The sequence below is a fragment of the Benincasa hispida genome, chromosome 4 (genome assembly GCF_027475165.1).
Source record: "Benincasa hispida cultivar pf3 chromosome 4, pf3_genome.v1.1, whole genome shotgun sequence".
Taxonomy (NCBI): Eukaryota; Viridiplantae; Streptophyta; class Magnoliopsida; order Cucurbitales; family Cucurbitaceae; genus Benincasa; species Benincasa hispida.
The window spans coordinates 55821434-55833137 of record NC_143481.1 but is presented as its reverse complement, the minus strand read 5'-3'; the positions used below and the strand labels follow the sequence as shown (position 1 = coordinate 55833137).

At 35.6% G+C, this 11704-nt stretch overlaps 1 protein-coding gene across 3 annotated transcripts in view; it reads left to right on the top strand.

Moving 5' to 3' along the window:
• The first annotated feature begins 4714 nt into the window (after positions 1-4714).
• Positions 4715-11704, top strand: part of GCN2 (protein kinase family protein) — a 94247-nt gene continuing 87257 nt past the window's right edge. For all 3 annotated transcript variants that reach the window (XM_039029330.2, XM_090312936.1, XM_039029329.2), the window contains exons 1-4: positions 4715-5409; positions 7715-7783; positions 7869-7928; positions 8010-8115. In XM_039029330.2, coding sequence (XP_038885258.1) covers positions 5276-5409; positions 7715-7783; positions 7869-7928; positions 8010-8115 — 369 coding nt within the window. In that variant the 5' untranslated portion in view covers positions 4715-5275. The remainder of the gene's footprint in view (positions 5410-7714; positions 7784-7868; positions 7929-8009; positions 8116-11704) is intronic.

Genomic DNA, 11704 nt, shown 5'->3' with positions numbered 1-11704 from the left:
AGAGCCTAGAAATAGGATTTTGTTTTTTTTACCCTAGACATAGGGCAAAACCTTTAGAACTAAGGGATTATATTTTTAAATTACCTAAGTTCACATTAGCCATAGAAATATAGGTTTAATGGCTTAACCTCCTAAAGACACTTCTTAGAAGATCGAATAGGTGTTGAATCTGATTTACCAAAGCATTGAATGTAAGCTAAGTTTTGGTTTTCATATTATGCTACATTTATTTTAAAAAATGAGCATGGACATATTTGAATCCTTATTTTCTCATTATTATTTTTGTCAAGTTAAGTTATTACAAAAACCCTAGTCAATTTTCCCTTCTTACTAAAATTGTAATTTTGAGGAAAATTTTGTTGCCGGTAAGAATTTTTGTGGAAAAACCATTCCCTTGGGAGACAACTTGGAACTCTTCCAAATTTTTTACTGCTTATTGGCCGTGTGCACTTGCACCGGGTTGAAAACTCTTATTAAAAAACGTTTTCAAGTTAGTAAAAGAGAATTTAGTCAAGCAAGATTATTCAAGTTCAATCTTGAATATGGTTCCAAAGTTTTTGATCTTCAGAGCTTCTCCATAATTATCAAGTCAGTGTATGATTCCTCGGGAGTCCCCCTTGCAAGCGCGAATGTAGTTTCCCTCGCTCGCCATGCAATATACCCTCGATAATATGGCATATTTTGTTTGCATGACCAACTCCAAACTTGTCCTTAATTAACTCCCCAATTACGAAGGCACTAGTTTGCCTCCGGTCGTGATTCAAAACTTCAATTGAGCATGTGTACACAACTGTGTACTTTGTGATCTTGAAGATGTCACAACCATTCATTCTGACTACACAAACTACCCATTTACATATCTGGTGTATACTCTGCACATTGTACAATTTTATATTTGATTCCTTAACTTGGATTTCAAGATTATTCTTCATAGCCAACATTGATAACTTCATCTTAATGTTATTCTTGCAAAAGAAAATCTAGCCTACCTCCACATCCACCCCTGGAGAAAACTCTAGTTGTATGATCAAGTCTCTAGTTCTTACAATACTCGTGGATGGTCCCGCTTCTGACACACCCAGATGCATTCAGAATATGATGAGGCACATATACAACAAAATGACCAAACCCTTATGAAATCGAGTTTTTTGTGGTACTAACAATGGAAGGATCACTTGTTGATGCAACTGATGTCGGATGCGATATATTTACAATAGAAAGAACACTCCCTTGAGCAACCAAATCCTGATGTGGCACATTTACAATGGAAGGAATGCTCCTTTTTGTCACCAAATTTTGATGCAACACATTTTCTATAGTCTCAACCCCATCCATGTTTACATCATCTAGGTTTTCTCTACATGTATCCATTCATCATTACAACCCATATATGGCTCATTACTATCACTAGTAGGAATAACATCCTCTAATCCATACCTGGGTTGGTAGCCTCTGTATTTTTAAATGTTGTCTCTTGATGGATTTTTTCAACACTTATGAATATCTTAGGTCTAGTACGATCCGAATCCAAAAAGAGTAATTGAACATCATTGTAGTCCATTAAGCATACTGGAGAAGATTCATAATCCAACTTATATTTTACCTTCGTTATAATATTGAACTTTAACAAACTAACTTTTGTAAGTTCATATATGTAATCTCTCAATTCACTATACTTCAATGTGCTTGACACTGTGATACCTTCAAACAACCTCCACTATAGCATTGTTCCTTGTCATTCCATGGACGACCATATTGAATTAATAGAGATTTTTTGTCCATTCTTCAAAAAATAATACAAAAAAGGTAATTGAAAAATTGCAGTTCTGTTAAAATCTTACTTCTGTTCCCTATTGTTTGCTCTTACTCTCGCTCCTACTCCTTGCTCACTTGCTACATCTCGTTGATGGTTCTATTTTTTCGCTCGTCTCTCTATGCCACTACGAGATACTCGCTCTTCACTTATGATCATAATAGCACACACTCCCTTATTTTCTATTGGTTACATGATGTGTTTCACACAATGTAAAAAACAAGAAAAAAATCGTATAATTACCTACTTGACATGTGAAACTAATTGTCTATGATGAATCAAAATCCTTTAGAACATCATAACGTTGATTTTTAATACTTTGCAGCTAACTAGTTATGGGTTTTTTTTAAGGAACGTGGGGCTTTTATCTTTGTTAGTAATTTGTGTTGTGTTCTTCATCTTAAAGGGACTTAAGTTGCAGAATGCTTTTATTTAAATTGGTTTGAAATGATTGTGGGAATTGTTAGAGTTTTTCTATTAGAGTGAAATTTCGTACAACACACATTAATTACTAGAAAAAGGCGAGGTAGTGGTGTTAGACGAGGAGCGAGACTGAGTATCGAGAGACAGGAGCCAGAGACAAGGAAGAATTGAGATCAATGGTCGAGCGTCAGGCCATCGGGTGTGTTCCACAGGTGGCTAACACAAACAGGAGACCATTTTTTATTTGATTTTAAACTGTGTGCCAAAATTCATTTAGGCCCTTGAAAGGGGCCATCTGCATAAAAAACCATAGATATAAGGTAAGTATATAAAGAAGAACAATTATCTCTAATAGTATGAGACCTTTTGGGTGTAGCCAAAAGTAAAGTCATAGGGGTTTATGCCTGAATTGGATAATATCATACCATAGTAGATATATTTGGAGGTTCGTTGTCCTTAACAAGTAATATCAAAGCACCAAGCCTTGACTTTGCCATGTCAAAAGAACCCTCAAGTGCCGAACAAAGAAGTGGTCAAGAAACTTGGAAGATGTAGTCATGGTAGTATCCTTTCGTGGTTGAGCTTATGGACAAGTGGTGAAACGTTTTTAAAAATGTCATTTGCAATTAAATACTTTTTATTTAAAAAATTAAATAAAAATACAAATGTTTTTTTGCTATATTTTTCTCAAAATTGTTACTCATAATTGAGAGTGATTTTAAAATTGTTAATTTACTCTTGTCACGCACATAATTAATGGAACACTTTTAAATCCATTTTTCATTTTATCAAAATTGGTTTTGAATCATAAAAATACATATTCATAATGATTTTACAAATGACAAAAGTGATTTTAATCATTTTAGAATCACTCCCAAACATATCATAAGCCAACACTAACATAGTTACATTTACTAGTGTTGTTTTACATATAATGCTCAAAGTGATATGGATTAAATCAATTATAAATACAAGTTTTTCTCTTTGAGAGCCCAAGTGCAAACTTTCAAAGAGTGATATTTCAGTGAGAACCAAGGTTGAACATGGAGAATTTTGTTCCAAACTAACCTAGCAATGATGCTTCACTCGGTTTTTTCAGTCTCAAACATCAATATTCATGTATTGCTTGAAATAAAATAACAAAAAAAAAAAAACTTAAAGTTTAGGGGAGAAATGTTATTTACTTAGATTGCACGACAAAAGAAGCAAAATGCGAATGTAATGAAGATGTTTAGATGAGAGAAAAGGGGTTAAGATGAATACCATTTGTCCTTTGAACATGAATGAGGGTTTCAATTCATGTTCTTAACCACAAACATAAATTCAACCTCTCGGTGAGTAAGCCACATTAATCATTCTATGATGCATGCTTTAGGTTGCTTGAACGTAGGGTTCTCGTTATCTCTAAAGATACTTCCTACTTTACTTAATGAAATCCATAATCACTTGCCCTCTCAAGCAGTTAACTACTACTATTTTATTTGATTAACTAGATAGAACAAAGCTTAAAAATACATATACATTAAGTAAAATGAACCTCTACCCAAATATGTTTGTTGGAATGATGTATTAACCCTCAACCATTAGAGATTTTGCTAGTCATGACTATAAAAGAGATAAAAGTGAAGAAGATAAAGAAGATAAAGTTCATGATATGTTGATAAATAAACAGTAGCTATAAGAAGTTGAGTAACAATATGAAATGAAATAGGGAGAAGATGGTGGGTGTAGAATAGTAGGACAAGCTTCCGAGACAATGTCTTGCTTCCCGTCAGCTTGAGCTTGATGTTACTCCCTCTACCGTGCAGTGGTTGTGATAGATAGAAAGGTGGAAGGAAGAAAACTCTTTCTAGCTCTCTAGTTTTCGACATGTAGAATGATTTTCAAGTATGAATTCTGATGATTTCTCTCCTTGCCACTGCTGATATAACTAGACACGAGGAACATTCTCTACCATTCAGGACTATAGCAAGCCAGAAAACGTTTTCACGTTGCTCTTTGCAGTTGTCACTGGTCCACTTCTATGTGTTAGGTGTAGTTTTATCTCATATCTTGATTACTCATACTTCGTTACATTCTTTTCTGTACATAGTATCCAAAGCAAGGTTGCTACTCCTTTGCATTTCACCTGTTTTCCTGCGTTTTCACTGGATCTTAGTTTTGCATCTATGTAAATGCAACAAAGGTAATTTTGCCCCATTTTCTCACAATGTTGAGAAAATTTCCATCCAAGACAACTAAATATTATAATTCTAAGCCACAATAACTTGTATTTCTACAAGTTATCAACTATAGTTTCAACCATTTTAGAGGTAAAAGATTAAACTATCAATATTTGATATGGTAACTTATGTTTTATCTAATGAATTGTGTTTGGATACGTAGAGTTCATGGTGTATTTTCTTGAGGCGGGAGATTCAAATTCCAAACCACCACACGTGTTAGTGTTAAAAAAGGATCACATTTCATAAAAGACTTAAGATTGGAATTTGCAAGAAGAGACTACTTTTTATCAAAATTCTGAAAAGTGTATTCTAGAATTTTTTTATGTTTTTGGCGGCCTTGGAAGACGGACGGTTCGTGGGAGCTCACCACTCTGTTCATGAAGGAACGTAACGACATAGGCTTCCAGAAATCGAATTCCGAATTTGGAATCATACCAGGATCAAAATCGGCTGCCCACCGTCTCAGAATCTCCGTTTGATTCCATTGCTTCTTTACCTCAATCTGCGCTGACTTTTGTTCTACGTGTTCGTGCTGCTTCATTCACGAGTGTCCCACGTTCTTGCCACTCCAAAACGCCACAGAACTTCAGTTTTTCCATTTTGAGGTTATTTTATTTCATCGGATCAGCTGATAGGCGTTCATTTTGAATTGTGTTTTTTTCAATGAATTTTGGACTAGACTTATGCGAGAGTAAGAGAGATTGATGTGAAGTGGAAGATGGATACGGCGTGGTCATGAGTGATTGGCCACGAAATATGCTGGTGAGGTTGTGAATGTGAGGTTGCGGGTCGAGTTTTATGTTTGGCTTTGGAAATGGGGCAGAGTTCGAAGAAGAAGCGGCGTGGTGGGGGAAGGGGTGGGAAGAGGAGCAAAGGAAGGACACCACTGACAGATTACTCGTTCAGTGGTGAAGAGAGCGAGCTTATCACAGAAGAGATGACTGCATTGTAAGTGCCTCTTTGCATTAAGTGATTTTGTTATGTTATTGGTGTCTGCTCCATGCTTCTAATATACTAGCAAGTTGTTCAATTGGTGGTGGGTGGGAACTTGTTACTGATTTATTGTTCATTGTTATTCTACCTTATAAGATTCAATTCGATTGAAACCAATCGTTAATGATAAATTACAACCAGTTGGATCCCATTTACGTCATACCCTAACTGATCTCTAATTGGTTGGCATTGGGTTAACCCCTCCGTCTTTTATCATTTTGAACGATGACTACAATGCTACTGTGGGGTAGAAAACAAAATCTTTACCATCAATGGGAGATAAATAGAAGTAGGAAGCTGACAGTCATTGTATGGAATTCCTTTTAACCCCTACAAATGTAACTCAGATTACCAAACGATGGTTTGGTTGGTGGATGTCATAGAAGATCTGCTACTGGTTGAGATCCAAAATATTGCAATAAAAAATCATTGCTTTGGTCAGTTGACGGAAGTGCTATACAGGTTGAATGCAACCTCATTTTCTAGGTTGGAGGTGATTGCAATGGGTGGAAAGTTGTAGTGTTGATTAAATGCTATAAAACATAAAATATTTTTTTTGGTCTCGAGGAAAAAGAATTTGGTGGCCCTTTGGTGCAGAAAATAAAACTAAAACTTAAAGGACAAATTTGATTTTGACTTTTTGTGGATGTACTACGACTTTACATCATACGTAGAGATAAGAGTTCATATCATCGTATAGACAAGTAAGTAGTGGTGCTCTTTTCCTCTCCTCCCCATCTGTCACCACCCCTTCTCTAACACAACTCCTCTTCTTATGTCCTACTGTTGCTCCTCTTCCACCCCCCTTGTCTTTTAATGGGCTGGAACTAATTAAACAAATATTCTCAACTAGTGGGAAATCTTTCTCTATCAATGTAGATGAAAAAATTGAGAAGTCAAGCTAGGGTTAATAGATACAGGTATCACTATTCCTTCATCCTCTCCTTCCTGTTGAGCTCCATCGCGTGGTTGGTTGATTGCTTTAAACTCCGTTGTTGGGGTGTTTGCCTCCCATGGTTTCCTTAAGACTCATGCTCTTGCTAGGGGGGAATAGTTGTTGGCTTGAGTTAGGTATTGGGTTGAGTAGGTGGGGTACTGGAATGAAGTGTAGAAGATTTTGGGTCTCTCTCTTGGCCACATTGAACTACAAAAAGAGTACCTGGATGATTTTTGCCATATATCTCAGTTCAAAGTATCTCTGCTATCTTCTCAACTCTATCTCAATTGAAGTTAGCAAAATATTTTGGAAAGAAAAGTAATCCAAGTCTCCAAGAATATTAAACTGGCCTTCAGTTCCTTTTTCTAGGAGGAAGTTAGAACTCACGATAATACTAGAAGAAGCACACATGTTTCAAGGTGGTGTGCGATGTGCACCTCCTTAAGATGCTTCACTTTTGTTTCTAGATTGCTCATTCTCTAAATATTTAGAGGAACCTTTCAGTTTTGTTTGGATGTCTGTTTTGCAATGCAAGTAGCCTTAAGCTGTTCTTACAAGGTTGTCTTTATGACTTTCTTCATTGATGCAGGTAGAAGTTACAAAAGATGTCCGTGTATTCTTTTGGTTTTGTATTGTTAGGTTAATTAGTTGTTTTAGTTTTCTTTAACTTTTTTTCTGGTTGCTTTTGTTTGTAATATATTGGTTCAATTCTGCAATGTTTCCTTTGTCACATGAAAAAAGGGGAAAAAAGGAAAAAAATTAAAAGAGATGCAAAAGCAAATAGGATATTTCTGTCAACAAGAAAAGAACCATCTTGTGGCTTAATGCAAATAAAGCCGTTTCCAGGGAGACTTGGCAGTTGGCTAGAAAGAAATGAAGGGTTTTTATAGAGGGGGAAGGACAAGAGGGGAGGGATGGAATTTAATTATCTATTTCACTTCTTTCTGGATTTCTTCTTCCAAACACATTTCTTATTTTCCCTTAAGTCTATCGTTCTCAATTGGTGAATTTCTTATAATATCTTTCATTTTATCAATGATTTTGTTTCTTATTGTAGAAATTGTCAAGAAGTTTCAGATTACCAAAGAGTTCTATAATTATTCTTTTGGGCTGGACTCCATTTCTATATAGTTAATTGTTGTGACTGCTTAATATGGTTTTTGTTTCTGTGTGCCTTTTTGTATTCTTTCATGTTTCTCAATGAAAGTGTTGTTTCTTATAAAAATAGTTCTAGAGGTAAAGTATCCTCCACCCATGTGAAGGAGACAAAGTTCCAATAGAAAGAAAAACTAAAAATCAAAATCTACATTATTTTGTTTTTAGGTGTGCGATCTTTCAAGAAGACTGCAAAGTTGTCACTGGTCCTTCTCCTCAAGTTACCATCAAACTTAAGTATGTCTTATATTCTACTGCACCTTCTATACCAATGAATTAAAATATTTTAGTCTTTGAGCTTCAATTTTTCCTTGGCAATCAGACCATATTCAAATGACATGGGGTTCGAAGATCTAGATGTATCTGCTCTTCTTTCGGTGAAGTATGGCTGTTTTCAATTTTATTTTTGTTTTTCTTCTTGAGTTGCTGAGTTAAATCTATATTTCTTCTTGTTATTAGTTAGGTACTTACCTGGATACCCATACAAATGCCCAAAGTTGCTTATAACTCCGGAGAGAGGTTTGGCAAAAGGTGACATTGAAAAGCTACTTTCTCTTCTCCACGAACAGGTACAAGCTAGCGTTATTTGATGAAACATATACCTGTTTATTTCTAAATTTTTTAAAAGTACTTTTGTAGATACGACATTTATTTCAGTAATTGTACAACAAGTTGAATTGGTAGTATTTCAGTAATTGTACCAATTCAACTAGTTTTAGATTCTCCCTTAGGCCCTATTTTTTTATTCTTAAAGCATTGAACCATTACATTTTAATGGGTGATAATGGCAACACTGAAACAAAGATTTATGTAGTTATTATTGCCAAAAACTTTTCTTTCCCTGTTTGGGGTACCCCTGTCGTTAATAGGATTTGGAGAAGTTTTGGAGGGATTTCTTATGGGAAGGGATTGACAAGGGGAAGGGTTCTCCTTTAGTAGGGCCACGAGTAGTGGCCAAGCCATTGGATTTTGGGTGTGTTAACAGAGATTATGATTTATTCCAGTTATGGATTTTATGTATTGTCCTTACCTATATTTTTCCTTTCTAGTATTTTTCCTTTCCTGTTTCTTTCCTTTGTTGGTTTTGTTCGTGTCTATGTAATCTTCCATTCACCTTTGTAAAATTATTATGATTAAGCTAATTATTCAATAATGTACCCAAAACAATATGGTATCAGAGCCCTTTGGGGTTTTTGTGTAGATATTCTAGCTGCCACCTATGAAGTACAAATACGAATACGGATATGATAGGATACGACGATTCGTCAATTTCTAAAAAACTACGGATACATTTGAGGATACGTCATTTTTTATATCTATATTTTACATATATTTTCTTTATATTTATACATTTAGTAAAATAATTAAAATTAGCCATTATGGATTAAAAAATTGAACTATAAAAACATAATGATAGTAACGAGATTGTTTAATATTTAAAACAACAATTAGCATAAATAATTTAGGGAAAAAAGTGGAGAATTTTTCAAATGTGCTAAAATTAGCAACTAAGTATTAAACAATCCTATAAAATGTAGAATTTTAGGAAAAATCTTGCCATTTGGCAGCCAGTGTTGATGTGTAGTTTGCATGTAGTCCTTTATTCCTTCTAGAAATATGAAAAGCCTCTCAATCGACTTCCTTCCTTCATAGGCCCCTCTTCCTCTTTTTACTTTTCTTTTTCTTCTTCTTCATTTTATTTGTCTCCTCCTCTCAAGTACCGACTCATCATCTTTTTCTTGTTGTTCTTCCCCCATCCTAGTTTCTACCCTTATTTTTCTTCTGAGGCATGGTCGACAGCAAGGCTGCGGTGCGGCGACGAACAATGCAGGTTTGGCTTTGCTTAGTCGAATAAATGGGAAGAAGATGGGGGGCGGCGTGACTTGTGCATTGGAGACGAAGAGAATACAGAAGAGACTGAATGTGAATCGGATGAGAGGGAAATTTGATTTTAGGGTTTGTTTTATTTTTCTATTTTTATTTTACTTATTTTCCTTTTTGGGTTGTTGGAAATTATAATATTTTTATAAAATAAGTGGGTTGTGGGCTTAAAATTCAAACCAAGTGTATTTTTTATTTTTTTATTTTTATTATTTTTTATTGTCGTGTCCCCTTCACATATCTGGAAAGGGACATGCATGTCCAAAATTAGAAAACAGATACTTCATTCACATATCTGGATGTACCAGTATAGATACGTATCTGATACCGATTCTCTGCCCACTTTGAAGTATCTGTGCTTCATAGGCCGTCAGCCACCTCTGTAGATCCTTTGATCTACTAATGCACTCTTCCCATCACTGGCATGGGTGCCGTCACGCACTTTGAGCGACGTCACCATCACGTACTCCTTCCAGCACACCGTCTGTTCGTCTCAAATTTGGGCATGACGACATGAAACAAGACCAATGATCTTGGGGGCTATAGATGTGCGCGAGCAAAACTCACAGTAAATGGAATATATCTATACCTGGGTGGCGGTGACGTTGAGCAGGTGGTGGCTGCGGCTGGAGCTGATCGGATGAAGTGGCGGCTAGAGCTAAAACCCTAATGCTCTGTTACGAGAGATCGGAATTTGTGTAAATTTGCCTCCATCAACGACCAATTGATGAAGGCAAAGATCGACAAACAAAGGCTAGAATTGAATAAGATAAAATCCTAGCTTTGTTTATGGGTGAAGGCAAATTTAATATTATATCATCTAAAAAGGGGATTAGGCATAGGTAATTTAGGGGTGCGAGATGAGACCTTCTCGACTAAATAGTAGTGGTGCTTTTCCTGTTTTTGACACTGTATGGCATAAGGTCATTGTGGAAAAGACTGAAAGTATGTCTCCATTCTTTTGAGTGGATCTCAGGTGGGGTTTTGAAAGCACTTTTAGAGGCAAGAGGCAAGCTTTGGAGTCGGAAGAGGATTAAACTTAGTGGGTTTATTGTAGAAATTGTCATGTATTATGTTCAAGATAGAAGATCTATTGAAGGAGGAGGAGGTCCAGGTAACAAATTGATGTACAGGAAGTTGTCGAGACTTTCTATCAATCAAATAATATTTATATTCACAATTTAGCATTTCAACTAACAAGTAGTCTTAGTAGCAAGACCGGGTCGAATCACATGGAGCCTAAGATAAAATCTCTCGTTAAATTGGTCTTGGGGGGGGGGGGGGTTGAGTTTGGATTGACAAGAAAACTAAATTGTAGGAAATTAAAGTGCAAAAAGTATGATAGATTGAGAGAGAGAAAGTGATACATAAGATTACTTTTGTCAATTAAGAGATTGTTGTTGAACTATCTATGGATTAATTCATTGATTTATCATGCAAATGTTCATGGGTTAACTGATTTATCAAGCCTAATAGATTATCTAGAAAAGTTAGACAGACTCCCTTTTGAAAACCAAAGCGGATGTTGATTCTTAAATTAACTAAGTATTGTCACGCAAGTCTATTTAGTTAGTTAACCGCATTAAGTTCTTGGATTGATTAGAATATTAAGTTAAATTAGCCAAATCTAACCTGACGTATTTCCTTTCCTTAGGTTTCATCATCTTTTGCTATTGGGTGATCCTAGAAAAGCTAGAAATCGAACCATAATTATAACTAAACCTATTTCTACTCAAATTAAGCATGCTATGGTTACAATTACGGATAACTACAACATGCATAGCAAACATACACAAAACATGTTTAAGACGACTAATTTGTCACATTAATTGAACATAAATTGTATATGAATCAAAGCAAAGAGACAAAAATAAGAACAAGCAGAAAATCCCTAGAACATGCATGAAAATATCATAAATCCATAAAAAATTCCCAATAAACCTCAAAATCGACGTCTGGGCCTCTAGCCAGTCGTCAAAACATGAATCCAAATGCCAAAATCTTCAAATACAAGTCAAAGTCTAAAGAAATTTCATGGGTTTTGGCCAAGAATGGCCATAACCGAGTTGAGGGCTCTCAAAATCGGCTAAAACTCTCCTCCTTTGACCTAAAATCGAAGCTAAATATTTATAGAATCAGCGTAGTGTTGCCAGCCGTGTCCTAAAGAAGCTTCGGATTTGCCATCTGATTTTGAGGTGGATCTCGTGATACAAAGTATGCAAGTTAAAGAAATTGTTATACGGAGCCTGGTTTGAACCGTTTGGAAAAGTAGTTACA